General features: G+C 46.0%; 1 protein-coding gene across 1 annotated transcript in view; it reads left to right on the top strand.

Moving 5' to 3' along the window:
- The first annotated feature begins 9,499 nt into the window (after window positions 1–9,499).
- Window positions 9,500–18,314, top strand: part of SLC22A2 (solute carrier family 22 member 2) — a 28,062-nt gene continuing 19,247 nt past the window's right edge. Inside the window, exons 1-4 of the mRNA XM_007457581.1 lie at window positions 9,500–9,775; window positions 9,944–10,078; window positions 11,927–12,030; window positions 17,961–18,115. Coding sequence (XP_007457643.1) covers window positions 9,500–9,775; window positions 9,944–10,078; window positions 11,927–12,030; window positions 17,961–18,115 — 670 coding nt within the window. The remainder of the gene's footprint in view (window positions 9,776–9,943; window positions 10,079–11,926; window positions 12,031–17,960; window positions 18,116–18,314) is intronic.

The raw sequence follows: 18,314 nt of genomic DNA on the forward strand, positions 1-18,314 counted from the left end.
AAGGAAAATAGAGAATTTTCTTGAATAAGAACTCCTACGAGACTTCTCCCCTCACATTGGTGGAGCTGTTGTTCTCTGACCAGGTAAGTCGGCTTGCTGATGGCGTTACTACAATCTCAGAGACCTAGCCTAGGAGATTCTGGAAGAGAATGGCCTAGAAGGCAAATTCTCCCTGCTCTGAGACCACACCCCCAAACGTGATGTCATGTCTTATCATTCTCTGGGACTGTTTCCCCATCATGCTGTTATGTCTCCGACCAAGCCTGGTTTGGTTTCTTTGAAGAGAGTAGTTAAAGATTCTTCAGACAAATGACTAGCTCGTGAGAGACGGAACATACACACAGTGATGGCCAGACTGTATAAAGACAGAACTTCTGCAGCCATCAGTTCAGGAAGCCAAATAACAGCCTGCAGCAACTGAACTAAAACAGCCAGAACTTGATTAATAACTGATAGCATCTCTGTTTAGGACCCATGATAGAAAATGAAATTTGCAGCCCTAACCAATCACACGGTCGTCCTGCTTCTGGTCAGCTGCCTCCAGCTTCCCTGTGCCTGCAGCCTCCATCAGGGCATGCCTGGAGCTGTGCCTTTCTCCACTAAGAAGGCTTCCCACTCCTCTGCCTGCCCTTGAGTCTCTGCCAAAACGCAAGGGGCTGACTCCCTTGGTACAGCAAGCTCTGAATAGAGAGCCTTTTTTTGTCCTCAATTGCATGGTTTTTGTTCATTTCCACACTTGCTTATTTTAGCTTTTAGCACAAATGAATTTTTTCCTCTAAAAATGAATTATTTCACCCTCTAAAATTAATATGAAGAAAAGAGGTAAATTCTTCAATTTAATTCTCGGTTATACACGATTTTCTTCACACTATGTTCCCTTCCTGCGTGCTCTGGGTAAATGAATATGGCTTGTAAGTCCCCCAATTTACTTCCAGTCCTATGAAAACCACGACCTTAAGTTGTCTGTTCTTTCTATTCCTGAATCAAAGGAACCTAAGTTCTGAGACTCGATCTTGAGGAAATCTCAAATATAAACAACACTTTGATCACTTGCCATCATCTTTCATTTCAACCAGAAGTCGACAAGCCTTTCCTTCATCTTTTACTTGAAGTTCTTTCTTGGGAAGATGAAGAATTTCTAGAGGAATTAATTCTGTTGGAGATGTACTTGATAACTTTTCTCTTAATAAATGAGGGTCGTAACCCAAAGAGATGAAAAGGACATAGATAGTAGTTGATCCAGGAACCATATACCTCACACAACCCAGCTTGGCCCTACCTGTATTAATGTGGAAGGTTGAGAGAAAGAGGGGAGAGTTTATATGTATTTATGCTGTGGTGATAGATCTGTAGCATACTAAGTGTTATGAGGGTCTTTGTGCATGACACAGAAGACTTTGGATTTACAACTAGCAAATCACTAAGTCCTTAAATTATGATGTTTAAAGGCTCCCTAGAGATTTAGTCTGTTCCCTTCTATTTATGGATGGGGAAATTTAGGTGGTGTCAGCCTTACCCCTCCAATATAGAATTCCTCATCGTCATTTCACCTAACAAATTTAGAGTGTATTAAAGATTGATGCCTAGATTATTTCATGAGATTTTTTAAAAAATCATTATGAACCAATAGATTTTTAAAATACACATGTGTTTCAATGCATTGCAGTTATTATTCTTGTTGGTGCCCCAATTGTCATGTTGTAGGCCAGTGGGAGCATCTTTACGGGGTTCCTTTGCCCTTTCGGCATGACCAGTACTCTCTTATTTTCCGGACTGACAGGATGTCCCAGCTCATCATGTTGATTTACTCCCCCGATCTGGAATCAGCAGTTTTTCCAAGGAGATGCCCCTCCCTTTCATCTGCTGCACCCCGAAGTCACAAAAAAGTTAAGACGTCCTGGGCCCGTCCTCTCTAACCAGAGTTCTTTGAACCTCAGGCACAACACTTCCACTGGCGAAGCTTACGGCTTTGCTGTGAATTAAAATCTCTGTTTCTGACACTTAAAAAAAAAATCAGCTTGGGATTAATTGACATCAGCATTATTTATTCCCTTTGACTCTGGCACACATACCTGTGTGGAAATCCCCACCTCATAAGCATACGAGAGGATTACAGGCAGTGTTACCCTCAGTGCTCTGGATAAGTGGTCTTAAGAAATAATAGCTCCGGGACTTCCTTAGTGGCACAATGGTTGGGAATCCACCTGCCAATGCAGGGGACACAGGTTCGATCCCTGGTCCAGGAAGATCCTACATGCCGCAGAGCAACTAAGCCCGTGCGCCACAACTACTGAGCCTGTGCTCTAGAGCCTGTGCTGTTCGATCCCTGGTCCAGGAAGATCCTACATGCCGCAGAGCAACTAAGCCCGTGCGCCACCAACTACTGAGCCTTGCTCTAGAGCCCGCGAGCCACAACTACTGAAGCCCGTGCACCTAGAGCCTGAGCTCAGCAACAAGAGAGGCCACAGCCATGAGAAACCCGCGCACCACAACAAAGAGTAGCTCCCGCTCACTGCAACTAGAGAAAGCCCGCACACAGCAACGAAGACCCAATGCAACTGAAAAAAATAAGAAAAAAAACAAATAATAAGTCAGTTGAGGAGGAAATTGATCACTAATCCAAACTTCAAAAAAAAAAAAAAGCTGAGAATTATGGAAATGAAAATTCTTAAAGATTCTTCTCTTCTCATTCTCCAGTGGCACCCATGTAACATTAAAAGGTATGCCTGCTAGCCAGACCAGGTTCACTATCTCTTTGAAGAAAGCAGTCCAATCAAGTTGACTCGCTCCTGGGTCTTGGTTAAATGCCCATGAAAGTTCGATTGTATTGGGTTGGCCAAAAGGTTTGTTTGTTTGTTTCCATAAGATGGGTCTGGTAGCACTTGGTTGTCTTTACGTTCATTCAAACCAATTTTGTTAGATAGTATGTGACAGCTGTCATATCAGCGTGCATTTAAAAAAAGACATCAAAACTGGTGAATTTTTGTATAGCCATTTTAATATTGAAGATGGAAGAGAAAAAGCAACGTTTTGGGCATATTATGCTTTATTATTTCAAGAAAGGTAAAAACGCAACCAAAACGCAAAAAAAGATTTGTGCAGTGTATGGAGAAGGTGCTGTGACTGATCGAATGTGTCAAAAGTGGTTTGCGAAGTTTGTGCTGGAGATTTCTCGCTGGACGATGTGCCATGGTCGGGTAGACCAGCTGAAATTGATCACAATCGAATCGAGACATTAATTGAGAACAATCAACGTTATACCATGAGGGAGATAGCCGACAGACTCAAAATATCCAAATCAAGAGCTGAAAATCATTTGCACCAGCTTGGTTATGTTAATTGCTTTGATGTTTGGGTTCCACATAAATTAAGCGAAAAAAACCTTCTTGACCGTATTTGTGCATGCGATTCAATGTAATGAAAAGGCTCTGTTTTTAAAACAAATTGTGATGGACGATGAAAAGCAGATACTGTACAATAGTGTGGAATGGAAGAGATGGTGGGGTAAGTGAAATGAACCACCACCAACCACGCCAAAGGCCGGTCTTCATCCAAAGAAGGTGATGTTGTGTATACGGTGGGATTAGGAGTCCTCTATTATGAGCTCCTTCCGGAAAACCAAGCAATTAATTCCAACAAGTACTGCTCCCAGTTAGACCAACTGAAAGCAGGACTCGAAGAAAAGTGTCCAGAATGAGTCAACAGAAAACTCATAATCTTCCATCAGGATAACACAAGACCACATGTTTCTTTGTCGACCAGGCAAAAACTGTTGCAGCTTGGCTTGGAACTTCTGATTCATCCGCCATATTCACCGGACACTGCACCTTCGGATTTCCATTTATTTAGGTCTTTACAAAATCCTCTTAATGGAAAAAATTTCAATTCCCTGGAAGACTATAAAAGGCACCTGGAACAGTTCTTTGCTCAAAAAGATAAAAAGTGTTAGGAAGATGAGATTATGAAGTTGCCTGAAAAATGTCTGAAGGTAGTGGAACAAAATGGTGAATACATTGTTCAATAAAGTTCTTGGTGAAAATGAAAAATGTGCCTTGTATTTTTACTTAAAAACTGAAGGCACTTTTTGGCCAACCCAATATTTGGACATTAATACGGAGTTTGCTTTGGCAAACAAAACCACATAAAGGTCGAGCTGACAGATTAGAGAGCTCGGGGCCTGTATGAGCCGCAGGTTCACCCCGACTCGGAAACCAAAGACCAAAACCAAATTCTCTGCACTATTTACATAGGAAGTAGCCGTCTTTAAAGACAAGTGGTGTCTGTGAAGAAGGAAGCTGTAGTCATTAACTGCCTGAGTATTTGAAACACTACTTTTCCCCGCAGCTCTTCAAATGAAACCTGTGAATTCAGCCAGGCTACCCTGTGGTTTGGTATCAGGCACGTGCCTAGTATTTTAACGCGCAGCGTTCAGGCCTTTGGGGGCCCCCAGAGCTGCCCAGAGCTGAGCTAAGAGGAGAGAGGAGGTGCTACAGGAAGGAGGGACCCCCAAAACCTCAGTCACCCGTCTCGTTCCTGCCCCTTCTAAGAAACCACCTTGATGTCATGGCCCGTCTAACTCCACCTTCCTGGCTTAAAGGGAATAAGCACAGGACCACCATTTTGTGGGGAAAGCAGAACCAATAAGGATAAACAAGATAAGAGATTTCATCGATGAAGGAAGCCCAGGGAGAGCCGATCAGCCCTTCCTCCATGGGATGGTAACTGCAGCACGTTGATGGAGCTGCCTGTCTGCTGGTGTCAGCCCACCCCAGCTTGAGAGGGCAGCGCCCAGCTCTCCAGCACCCAGGGGAACCCCACCTGGAGTGGTGCTCTGGGACCTGGACTCTGCAAGTTAAGGGGAAACCAGAGCACACATCAGGATCGTCCCTGGTGGTGAGAAGAGAATACCTGCCACATGCGGAGCTGGGGATGTTTACTCTGGAAAGAGAAGATGCTGAGGTCGAAGAAAGCCATCTTCCAATACAAGAATTTCTGTGTAAGAAGGTTTTAACCTAACCTATCTGACCCCAAAAGAAAGAATAATGTCCAAGTGTGTGGAAGATTCTGGAAGCTGGCTCCTGATACGTGATGAGGAAGATCTTTCCAGCAATCGGTAATGCCTAACAGCGGAGTGGGCTCACCTGCACAGGACGTGTGTGTGAAACCATGTGGGACAGATGTTTCTGAGATACCAAAGTGTCAGTTCTGATGTCCTCTGAGGTCCCTCTCTCCAGAGGTTCTATGAGTTCATGATTCTGGGTCAAAGCAGATCTCCTGCCGCTGTGGCCAATATATGCAGTTGGGCAGCAGGGCAGTGAGGAGGACCGAGGCCAGTGCTGGATGGGGCGGGGAGAGCGAGGAGGGAGAAGGCGGAAGGGAGGGGGTAAGGAATGTCTTGTGGGTGAGGCTGGCAGCAGGGAGCCACGGCACTGGGGGTCCTGAGCGTTCCCGCTCATCAGCTCTCTGGCTCGAGTATAGTCAACAGCTTACAAGTTAGGAGCCAGCCCAGTCTCACGGATGCTCTAGGACAAGGCTGGGCGCAGTCTGGTTGTGTGGACTCTCCCTTCCTGATCTGCCCGGTCTGCTGCCATTACCCCTGTGACTTGCCTGGAGAACACACAGCCCTCACCACCTTGAGACAACCTGCTTCCAATCATCCTGGTCTCAGGTGGGCTCCAGCTTACCTGCGTACGGGGAGGCACTGACCGGAGGCCACATCGTACTTTTCCTCTATGTCATGTGTCTACTGCCTAAACGCTAGCTTGTTACTGGGTGGGACTCACAGTTCTAACCGCCCACCTGTCTTCTGGTGGGGAGAGCTCAGAAGTCAGCCTGGGCACAGCTGGCCTTCCTTGGTTCTTCCAGAACATAGCATCTGGGGACAATATTTATTTACATTACAAAAGAACCTGATAAAAGATTGAGAAATACTTCCAACACTCATTACAATGAATCATCCGATTATATGGATTAAGTGATCGTTCAGCATTGGATCAGATTAACCTCTCGCCACGCTCCTGAGTGTGTAAGCGACCCCACAAAGGAAGGGGTAGATGCACGGGAGACCAGACTCAGGTTGTAAGCCTGGAGGTACCCCACCGCTCCATTCCCTCCCTCTTGGGTTTTTCGCTCACCACCTGTGCGGCTTTGCTGTAGGGTCTGTCACCTCAGGAGGATGGGTTTTATTGTGGCCATGCTGTGGGCTTTGCTCCTGTGCTGGTATTTCAATGCAAAAGTGTCAAATGACCAGGCAACCGATTGCCGTTAAGTGATCTGAGGTCTTGCCTTCTCCTTATCTGATCATTTACTGTAAGTAATTCACAGTGAGTTTCAACATCACTTCTACCTGGCAGACGACACTCTTCTTGCCTCTAACCTGGTTCCCTCTTGCTGATGGCATTGAAGATCTGGTGTCTTGAAGTGGACCATTTCAACGAGTCAAATCCAGGGTGCAGGTGTTTATACAATTTCCTAGTAAGGGGCAGTGAGGATCACCTGGGTCCCTGGAATAGGTGCTGAGTTTTAGGACCTGGGTCACTTTTTAACTCGCCTCGTCCCACATCACTTCTGGCCAATGCCAGAAGGCAGGGGAGGTGTGGGGACACCCCTGCCTCGGGTCTGACTCATCCCCCTGCCTCGGGTCTGACTCATCCTTCACTGGCTGGCTGACACTGAGGAAGTCCCTAAACCACTCTGACCCTCAGTGTTCTCTTCTGTAAATAGGGGCACTCACACCTGCCCCACGGGGATGGTCTCTGGATTACAGGAGAGACACGGCTCCTCCAAGGCTCCTTGGAGCAGAATACACGCTCAGCAGACGTGAGTCACCTTCTTTCCTCCCTTCCTCCCTGTCACGGTCTCTGCCACCTGCCGGTCCTCCTCTGGTTCCTGCCATAGGCACCTGGGGTCAGAGAAGAGGCTGGAGGTGGAGGTCGGGGAATAAGACCGAAGCCCCAGCTGGCCATGCTGGACTCCTGGAAGGAACCATAGACTGCCCCAGTCTCCCCGCGTCAGCCACAGCAATGCACAGACCTCTACTGTGTGATGGGCTGTCACCTCGGGGAGCCAGGAGTCTTGCTCTGGTAGTTCTGGAGGCAAGAACTAAGCCATTAGGTTGAGAGCACGTGGACAGGCATATATAGAAGATGAATCTGTCCATCAACAGGGAATGTTGGGCAGTGAAGCTGGCAGTCTCCAAGGTCCAGTGGCTGTGTGTTGAGGATCCTGTCGAGGGATCCACACATTTGACAGAGGTGGGATGAGGTGATACCTGGTCCAGCCGATTATTTCCAACTGGGGAATAATGTCCAGGCTGCTCAGCACCCTTGTTCAGAGGACAAAATCACACTGCGGAATCGCAGACAGCAACTCTTAAGGCAGTGTTTCGTCTTATGGAGCTATGGGATTATTTTAAGAGACAGTGTGATTTGGGCCTAACAAGAGACTGATAAAAAAGAAAAAACCTTAAGAAAAGAGGAATGAGACATCCATTAGGGTCATTGAAAAGCTTCACCTTATTCCTGGGAATCTCGAGAGAGCAGGCTTTTGTTGGGACTTTTGATGGTATTTTGTTGGGACCACTGGTATTTCTGGCTTGCTGCCTCTCCAGCACCCAGTCTGGGTTGTGAGCAGGAAAACTGCCCACAGTGTCACTCTCTGGGCCCAGAGGTCCCTGCCCAGTCTTCCTTGTCTCCACTGTTCAGTGTGTCCTGGCAATTGTCTTATATGCGGCATGCTGGGGTTTTAGTTGTACTCAGCGGGAAGAAAAAGGAGGAGGCCATCTATTCCATTTTCCTGGAAATGGAAGTTAGATGTATGTTTTTCTTGCTTGATATCACCATATCTTTTTGCTGGTTGGCATTATTTATCTGTCCTTCATGTTATTAATGATTTTTCATCTTTATTTGAAAAATCTCTCTGCCTCTAGAGAGCTCCTGAGCAAAGAACCGGAACTCGTCTCCAGATTCAGGCAACCGGCCGCGGCCTCATCTCTCTGGAAATCCTTCCTGTTACCTGTTACCCAAGATGGCTGTGGGACGAGCCACAGCTTTCGGGGGCTGGCGTTTTTAGTCTGTGACAGTTTATTACCTCAGAAGCCGAGACCCCTGCTCACCACGGCCCACCCTTGGCCTTGGCCAGTCCGGGTACAGTCAGCAATTTAATCCAGTTCTCATTTATTTTGTTTTGTTTTAGCCCACTGAATAGTCAGCAGGTAGAATTGCATGCATGACTCTGTGCCAGAAATACTCCCCCAGCTCCTGGTTCTATAGAGTCTGAACCCATGAACTCAAACTGGGGCCGGGGGGCCGCAGGGGTCCCCGCATGCTGCTACCACCAAGCAGAGAAACTCCAGGAGGCTGACAGAGCCCAGAAGAGGTTGACAAGGTCCCCAGAGACACCCTGGTTCTTGCTTTTTTAAGAAAACAAAGTTTGCAGCTGCAATGGTGAGGAAGACTTCTGTGGGTCACTACTTTTCAACCCATGCTGTTCTACCCACAGGAAAACAGACCCCAACGGAAAAAAAGAAGAAAACAGGATTAAATTTCTGGTATTTTAATATGCAGATATATCAGCAGGCCACCTTCCTGATGTGGCAGATGCTTTCCCCACCAGGGGAAAGTGAAGATCCTTTCCCCACCAGGAAAGATGTTTGCCTGTTTCCCTTGCGTTTGGACACAGCCAATACCATCCTAAAGAGCCCTTCCACCCCTGACCACAGGCAGAAATGACTAAGACCAAAAAACAGCAGAATGAGACCACTCCTGCCTGCATTACACTTGACCTACATGTGTGGAGAACATTTTATTCTTTCCTCACAAACGGGTCAAGGGGTTCCAGGGTTCAAAGGCAAGAATGCCAAATTGTCATTCTTTAAAGAGCAGAATTATAAAATCCTGGAAAAATCAAAACAAACAGCCCCAGCATGTACCCCGAGTGCCCTGGCTATTGTTTGTAGAAAAAGCACAACGATAGAATTTGCAAACCATCCTGAATCCAGACAAGAGCTCTGACCGGGAGACCACGATTCGCACTGTGCTCAGCAAGCAAGGCCAAAATTGTGTGCGTTTCCCCGCGACACCTTAGCTAAAAGGTTGGCTGTATGATTGAGATATGAATATATTAATTTCCTGGACACTCAGTTTACTACAGAAGATCAACAGGGCTGTGATGTGTGAAAGTGCTCGGATTTCTCCCCGTGTGGTACAGAGGAAGGGTTGTTTGTGGGGCCGGCATGAGGTAGGGACCCACTCACCAGAGGGATGCTACAATAAATACAGCATCTTGCCCTGTGACTTGCTTGGGGAATTTCGGAGTGGCCGGGGAAGTGCATGGCTGGGAGTTGGTCTGACCAGTAAAGGTCTGGACCAGAGGCTGGCTGCTTTCTAAAATAAACTCACCCTTTGACTTTTGGTCGGGGTTGTGCTGAGCTGGGCCCAGCCTCGCTCACTGGCGTCTGAGCAGCGCAGGAGACAGCACTGGGACTTCTCTCCCCAGAATAATGCCGACGATGGACGACATCCTAGAACACATAGGGGAATTCAACTTTTTCCAGAAACAAACATTTCTCTTCCTCGCTCTGCTCTCTGCCGCCTTCACCCCCATCTACGTGGGCATCGTCTTCCTGGCCTTCACCCCGGACCACCGCTGCCGGAGCCCCGGGGTGCCCGAGCTGAGACGTCGATGCGGCTGGAGCCTGGCCGAGGAGCTCAACTACACGGTGCCGGGCCCCGGGCCCAAGGGCCAGGCCTTCCCCCGCCAGTGCCGCCGCTATGAGGTCGACTGGAACCAGAGCGCCCTCGGCTGCGTGGACCCGCTGGCCGGCCTGGCCGCCAACAGCAGCCTCCGTCGATGCGGCTGGAGCCTGGCCGAGGAGCTCAACTACACGGTGCCGGGCCCCGGGCCCAAGGGCCAGGCCTTCCCCCGCCAGTGCCGCCGCTATGAGGTGGACTGGAACAAGAGCGCCCTCGGCTGCGTGGACCCGCTGGCCGGCCTGGCCGCCAACAGCAGCCTCCTGCCTCTGGGCCCCTGTCGGTACGGCTGGGAGTATGACACGCCCGGCTCCTCCATCGTGACCGAGGTAGGCGATCGTGGGACTTAGAAGGGATGGAGAAAGCAGAGAGTGCAGTTTTTCTTAAGGATGAACCCAGGGAGGGCCAGATGTGCTCTTTGAACTCAAAGTGTCTTATAAAAAATAAACAAATTAATTAATTAAATAAAATAAAATCCTAGTTTTCAAGAAAGCATACAGCCTCATATTTCTGGAGTTTGAGCAGGTGAGTTTAAGCTTCAAATTCTGACAATAATGATTCTAGTGTATGCAAGTCTCAGTGGTAAGAAGCAAGCAAAAACATCAGAATTGCCAGGAAAGGGAAAATTTTCAAGACTCCTCTTTTTCTGGAAGCCCTGACTTCCCCTCCACTCTGCCATGGTACAGATGGACACCTGACACCTCATGGAACTCACCTGAACAGGTGCCTTACTGTGATACAATGTACTTTTCTCTCGATGGCTAATTTTTTTCCCTTTAATTTGCTCTAGGTATCCATATCAAACCATTTGGGGTTGGAGCTTATTCTATGGTACTATTTTATTAAAAACTACACTTGGCATTAACATTTAATCATGAGGCCTTTTTTCAATAACTAGAAAGAAAAAATGGAGACTTGCTGTTTTAAAATTTTTTATTGGAATATAGTTGATCTACAATGTTGTGTTTCAGGTGTACAGCAAAGTGAACCAGTTATACATATACCTATAGCCACTCTTTTTTACATTCTTTTCCCATATAGGCCATTATTACAGAGTATTGAGTAGCGTTCCCTGTGCTATACAGTAAGTCCTTATTAGTTGTCTATTTTATGTATAGTAGTGAGACTTGCTTTTATTGGAGACAAAGCAAAATGGGGGAATAAAATTATTCTGCAAATACAAAGAAAGCCAGGTGCCTGGCTTAACTTAAAAGGACTGCTTGGATGATGTGAAGATATTCTGTACAGGCATTAAGGTAGGAGAGAGCCATCTGAAGGATCTAAAATGGTCTGATAGTTACATGAAATGCGGAGGAGTGAAGATTTAACACCATAAAACTTTTTTTCTCTTCTGCAGTGATTCTTTATTTCCAGCCTCCATTGGCTTAACATGTCTGTGATTTTTGATTAAACAAAATCATTAAAAAGTAGAAATAATGTTTAACCAAGTATCTGGGCATCCTGTGATCCAGTCAAGTTGACACATGAAATTAACCATCACAGGAAGCTACCTGTTTCTTAAGGCCTGGACCCAGAAAATGGCAAAGTATAGCTTCCACCACATTCTGTTGGTCAAGTACCATAAAACTTTTAAGAGGCTGTTGCAGCGTGGTTCATCTCATTGTTCATACAGAGATGGGAGACTGAGGCCCAGAGCAGAGAAAAATTTTGCCCAAGGCCACAAAGTGAGAAAGTTCGTCCTTAGCCCTAGAAAGGGGTTTTCTCCCGGCCTCCAGGCCAGCACCTGTGGCTCCCCAGCACCACCTCCTGTTCCAAGTGAGGACAAAGGTAACAGCCATTAGCAAGATGTTAATTTAAAGAGACACTGAACAGCCTGGCTCCCTTAGGGCAATGCTTGTATGTGTCCACACACCTATTTAATAAAATTACAAAAAGAAATGGTTTGTGCATAAGTAATTACCCAATTTCAGCTCATTTAGCCAAAACAGAGTTCAGCCTGATGACATACTGCCAGATGGAATGCTAAACAGACTGCGGGACAAATCTTCGGGGTTGTGTAAAGAAAATTAGCACAAGCAAGAAAAGAGTTGGTTTATTGTCATCCAGTCACATCAGTGCCATGCAAGGAATACCTCCTGAGTTCCCTGGGTTGAGCTGTGTCTAACAGAATTTTGTTTTCTTTCCCTCCCAACCTGGGACACCCTGGCCCCTCGCAGTTTAACCTAGTGTGTACCAACTCCTGGATGCTGGACCTGTTTCAGTCGACTGTGAATGTAGGATTTTTTATCGGTTCTGTGGGTATCGGCTACATAGCAGACAGGTAGGTACAGTACAAAAGTCGTGGAATGTAAGCAGTCCAAGGAGAGCGCTTGGATTCACCTGCCCTTGCTTGAATACCCTCCATTCCCAGGGCACACAGACCACACTTTCCTGAATTGTCGTGACGGTCTTAGATTTTTTTTACAGCTTTGATTAGCATGACCAATGTCTTTATTTTCTAATTCTCTTGGATCATAGAGGGATGTTTCAACACTGGGCAGCAGTGTTCCCTTGTGGGCTGTCCAGAAGCTTAGAGTTAGAAGGGATAGTGGCAGAGGATTTGATCCCTGTTGTAATCCCAATTCTTTCTTGGGCCTCATGCCATCCACCTGGTCACGCGTCTTCAGGGCCTCTGACCTCTTGTCTCGTCCTCCGCTTGCCTCTCCTGTGCTGGAACCAGGTAGACTCTCCCTTTTGTTCTTACCTGAGCCTGTGGCGTTGCAGGATTCATGAACTGGGGCCCTGGGGCCAGATGTAATTATATGTATGGAACCTAAGATATAATTTGGTGAAAGGGAAACAGGGTCTCCACACTGGCAGAGGTAAATATCCACTTCCATATTGTCACGTCCCTGGAGAGAGATTAGGAGCGACCTCTCCACATGGAATGTACAGCAGGTGGTCCTCGTACATGGGGCCGTGTCTCTGGGAGCTAGTTTTCAGTGACTCATATTAATCGAGCTGTTTCTATGTCTTTTATTTATCCACTATTTTGTAATCCCAGGTTCACTGTGCTGGAAGTTCCTCATAAGGTGCATCTTTACTCTGTTGATGATCAATTAGACATTGTTAGGAGTCCCCCAAAGGGAAAGGAACAGAAAAATTGGCTTTGTACTTGATAAGCACCTTAGGTAATTTGGCTGTCAGTGCTAATTATTTAATATTCCTAATATTGACTGGTTATTGAGTATTTCCCATGTTTCAGGCACCGTGTGCAACATTTTGGACAGTATCATCCTCTTTAATCATTAGTCACCTAGTGAGATAGTGCCATATAACTATATAATAAATATACAATCTTTTATAATTTATTATAAGCTATAAGTATATGTATTTAATTCTGAAATAAGTGGTAAAGTAGATACACGTTACGCTTGTTCCTTCCCCAACTATATCTTTGATACAGATAAACCAAAAGCCGTGAGTTTAATATGAGATATAGATAGAACATTTTCTCTGATGATACTACAGTCTGGATTAAAACTTGCAAGTGTGTTAAAGATTAATAAGGATGGCTGAATCAATCACACCCTCAGGGGCGTCTGAATTGTCACAGCCGGGGCCACCTGTGGCAGCAGGAGGGAGGGAAGGTGACACTGAAGGTGCTGGGTCACGAGGCAGCCCCGTGCATCACATCACTTCTGTAACTTCTGTAAGGCTGTCTACTCAGCCTCCCTTCAAAGGCTCCTCCTGGGACGCTGTGTGGCAAAGAGGCTTGTGAGGTGCAGAGGAAGGTCGTTCGCTTTTACTTTTATTGCCACAGAACTGGCAATAAGGACGGTGGTTTGGAAATGACCCCTGAAGTCTTGAGAGGTGGCCTGACAAGGGTGGTCGGGAGTCCGCCCTGCCCCCCGCGTGTGGCGGTCTGGACCCGTGGCTCCCGGTTCCCTCTCCACTGGCTCTTCCAATGTAAGGAGCAGATTCTAATACTCAACTCGCCAGCACAGAAGTGAGCGAACAGGGGACTGAGCTTCACAGCTGGTTAAATGAATGAGTTGGTTATTCCCATCCCGCTCAGAGTAGGAGACCGGTTATCATTCTCTTCCTGACTTAAAATCCCCGGTCAATTATCCACCTTCTTAGATGACCTCATTATTTTGTTCCTATTGTTGAAATCTCCCATGTAAAGTTGACTACTCATTATTCTTCCCCCCAAAGCTGTGTACATCCCTCTATTTCTTTTTCTTAAACTGTCTGAAGTCTGGTTGGTTGTGCCCCCTTCCCTTCTGTTTGTGTTTGCAGGTAAGGTGCGTAATAAGACAACCACCCTACGGGTCCAAAAAGGACACTATCTATTGCACATTTAATGCCTATTACTGAATAATTGTCAGGTTTTATAGAATGGAACAAGAATCTCATGGAAACCCATCTGATGCTACAGATTAAACCAACACTAAATAAAATAGATTGTCAGCTATGAGGAATTTAAAAAATATTGTTACTGAGCCCAAGCTCACTCTGCTTGCCACTTGACAGACCAATAAATCGGAGACGAAGTGTTGAGACAAGGAACACGACTTTATTCGGAAAGCCAGCAGACCGAGAAGATGGCGGGCTAGGGTCCCCAAAATAACCATCTTATCAGGGTTTGGATGCCAGTTTCTTTTATAGAACAGAGAGGGGGAGGAGATGGGGAAGTAAGGTAAAGACACCATAAGTTTTGCAAATATCCCCTGGAATGGCCAGCCTCAGGGAGGACATGTGTTAATTTCTTCTTCCTTGCAGCCATCAGCAGGTGGGCAGGGTCCGGATGTTTCCCTGAACAAAGGCACTTTGGTTTAACATTCAGGCAGAGGGGCAGGGTTCCCTGAGGCAGGCCATTATGTATAGACCCTATCCTTTTAGTGAACAAAAACAGCAGAAAGCAAAGGTTAAAGTAAAAGAAACAGATCCAACATGTAATCAGACTTGGTTCTCTCCTGTAACAATATGACCTAACAGCTGATGAAGGTGTCTTTTAGAAGCCAGGAGCACATTATGAACAGGTTATAATAAGAACACTGAACCTTACACCAAGTCAACTTTCTGAAGGTCACCTTTGCAAGTAGAAGGAGGGAGGGGCGGGGGACATATGCTAGAGAGTTTGAAAATAAACCTTTTGTAAGATGTCTAATTTGTTTCATCATTCAAACCTCCTCAAGAATGATTTTCAGAATCACCTGACACCAAAAAAGTAATCTGTCACCAATTCAAGGTTTTTTTACTCTAATGGTCAGTAATTTAGTGTCAGGCTTGTAAATGTTTAACAACTGACTCTCTGAAGGAAAAAGTCTCAATTTGTAGGGTTTGTTGATCTCCATGTTGTCAAGGCTCCCACGGTGGTCCATTTCAAGCTACCAAAGTGAGGTCACTGAACACAGAGTTGGCTAGAAATATGCACCATTCTATGGTATTTCCACCATACAACTACAACAGATAGACATAAAACACTTCCTGAGCATAGATAATGGTCAAACACAGTAAAATAATTAGGAAGAGATAAGTTTTGCATATTTATTGCACGTGTTTTTAACATAATTTACTTTATTGTAGGTGTGTACTTTCATTTTGAATAATGGCTGTGTTTAACAATCAGCTCACAAATTTTCTGAAAGTCTATCAGTCAGCTCTCAAGAGCCAGCACTGCACTGTCTAGATTTCACAGCAGAACGAGATCAAGGCAGAATCAAAGTCCCAGTGGGTCACAGTCAAACTTACTCAACTCTGTGGAATCTTTCAAAACTAGCTCTCCCCTACCTACTATGTGCCAGTCATTTTACTGGGCATCCCTGTGTGTTACATTTCACTTAGGATCGTAACAGCCTTTGAAAGGAGAGTTTATTATCCCGTTTGCAGATGAGGAAACTGAGGCTCAGTGAAATGAAAGCAGTGCTTCCCAAATGGTAACGTCCATAGTAACCACCTGGGGGGTTTGTTAGAATTATGATTCTGATCCAGTGGGTCTGGAGTGGGCCTGAGAATCTGCATTTCTAACCACTGGCCGGTGATGCTGATAGCCCCAGACTACAGTCTGAGTAGCAAGTAGCTAAAGGACTTTTGAAGCCAGCAGTCCTGGAGTTCACCCCATTCTCTTTTATTTGCTCTTCGTTTTTCATTTAACCACTTAAGTGGTTCTGTTGTGGGAGGGTGGGAATGGGGGGAAGGTTCTCGAACCACTCTCCCAAATCTCCAAAATTTCTTCCAGCCCTGCCTCAGTGTGTTTTTTATTTAATTTAATTTAATTTATTTATTTATTTATTTTTGGCTGCATTGGGTCTTTGTTGCTGCACACGGGCTTTCTCTAGTTGCGGCGAGCAGGGGCTCCTCTTCGTTGTGGTGCGCGGGCTTCTCACTGCGGTGGCTTCTCTCGTTGCGGAGCACGGGCTCTAGGTGTGTGGGCTTCAGTAGTTGTGGCACACGGGCTCAGTAGTGTGGCTTGCGGGCTCTAGAGCCCAGGCTCAGTAGTTGTGGTGCACGGGCTTAGTTGCTCCGCACATGCGGGATCTTCCCGGACCAGGGTTCGAACCCGTGTCCCCTGCATTGGCAAGAGAATTCTTAACCACTGCGCCACCAGGGAGGCCCCCGCCTTATTGTTTTAACAGCACTGTGTCTTTATGTGAACATGTCCCCTAGTGAAGCTGCTCTGCATTGGTAGATTTGATTCTCTGAAGGCTTCCACGCACTGAGTTTCAGATGGTGAATGTTCCCTCTCATCCACCATGGGATTTTGTCCATATACTGGAGCATGATTATGGTGCTTTGGGATTTGGCTGAGTCAACTTTGGAAGTTGAAGAATTATCACTTCAGCACATACTTATAAATTCTTTGAGGGTAAAGGGAGAGGTTCAGGAAGAAAGGCTAAAACATTGTGCTGATATGACTTTGGAAGGCTGTGGATAAAAGTCCAGGGGGTACATGTTTACAGTGGGGAACCACTGACTGAGAATTTTTAAATGATGTGGTCAAAACAGGGTTTTAAGAAGTTTAGCAGTTTACATTAATTACTAATGAGACTGCTTGATCTTTAAATTTCAGATTTAAAGCATTAATAATCCCAAGTAATTGTTAACAATGTTGTGGATTCTTTTCAAATGGTCAGTTAGTGTTGAAATGGTCACTAGAGCACAAATTGCCTAAAGGGAGAGCAGCAATTAGAAAATGTCCAGCCGCACCAAATGTGCACTGCTAATGACGTGGCAGCACTAACTGACATTCAGTTTGAGGTGGATAAATAAACAAAAATTAAAGAAAACATCGCTTTGCATGAAGAATTTTTAAAATATCCACTAACAGCTAGTTAGGGCGTCTTTTAGAACAAAACCAAGAGGACATGATGAAATGTGGAAAAAAGAGACTGAACCTCAAGTCAGCTTTCTGAGAGGCAGCTTCGCAAAGGGAGGGAGGGAGGGAGGGGGGCTGGGTGCGAAGCTCTTTAGGTGTAATAGCACACTTAATCCCCGGTCAGGCTGGGTCAGATAGCTCTTCTCCAGATGAAGAAACAGAAAAGCCACATCACTCGCCCGACATCCCAGTCAGCGGTAAGGCCGAGGTTAAACCCAGGTTCCCACGTTTCCGTCTACTCTGTGCACTGAGACACTCTCCAGGTCCCTAAACCGATGGGACCCAAGTCTCAAATAAAATGTGCGGGAGCAATCCTGCTAAGGTACTCCATGGCAAAGGCCTATGGGCTGGCAACAGGTGAGATGATGACAGCGCCACACAAAAGACCGTTTCCATGGAGACACACAAATACCATGAAGTCCAAAGGCAGTGTTGAAAATGGATGGGGAAATACATTGAACACAGAATTCTGTTTTTTCTAAAGCAAAAGCTCCTCAGTGGGCAGCTAGTTGAGACTGTTGGTGCAAAGGCCCAGCTCATGTGATGACAGAAGACCTAGACGGGCCCTTGGGGCATTCAGCGCTAGGTGGCCTGAAGAATCACCTCCTCCCCACGTACCCTCCACAGTGGGGGGCTGAGAGGTGCTCCAGCCCAGGGTGAATGGGCCTCACTGGGCTTCAAGTTTATACATAGTGCCCTGGTGAAAAGTCCTGATGGAACTGACCTGAAGCCAGGGATTCTCTTGGTGGGTATCAGTCTGTACCTCCTGAATTTCCATCATTCAGAGATAACCTCCACTTTAGTTTAGAGCTCCATAACTTCTGTGAATTTTCTACAACCCTCATGAATCTAATCTAATTCCATTCCCTCTCTTTGTTTTCTCCTTGCAGGTTTGGCCGTAAGCTCTGCCTCTTGATTACAATCCTCATAAATGCTTCATCTGGAGTTCTCATGGCTATTTCCCCAAACTATACATGGATGCTAATTTTTCGCTTGATCCAAGGACTGGTCAGCAAGGCAGGCTGGTTAATAGGCTACATCCTGAGTAAGAATGCTTGTGACTGTAGCTGTGGGGGACATTGCTGGCAAAATATAGTCAGTCACGTGAGGCTAGCTGCACAGGAAAATGGACTCAGCTTCAAGACAATGTTGAAAGATTTTTTTTCTGTATCAAAAGAATTTCTGAAATCTTTTCAGTAAACTCATTCTGCATTCCTCCTAGAAAGAAAACAATGAAGCAGGAA

This window comes from Lipotes vexillifer, unplaced genomic scaffold, assembly GCF_000442215.2.
Source record: "Lipotes vexillifer unplaced genomic scaffold, Lipotes_vexillifer_v1.1 scaffold1055, whole genome shotgun sequence".
NCBI classification, from domain to species: domain Eukaryota; kingdom Metazoa; phylum Chordata; class Mammalia; order Artiodactyla; family Lipotidae; genus Lipotes; species Lipotes vexillifer.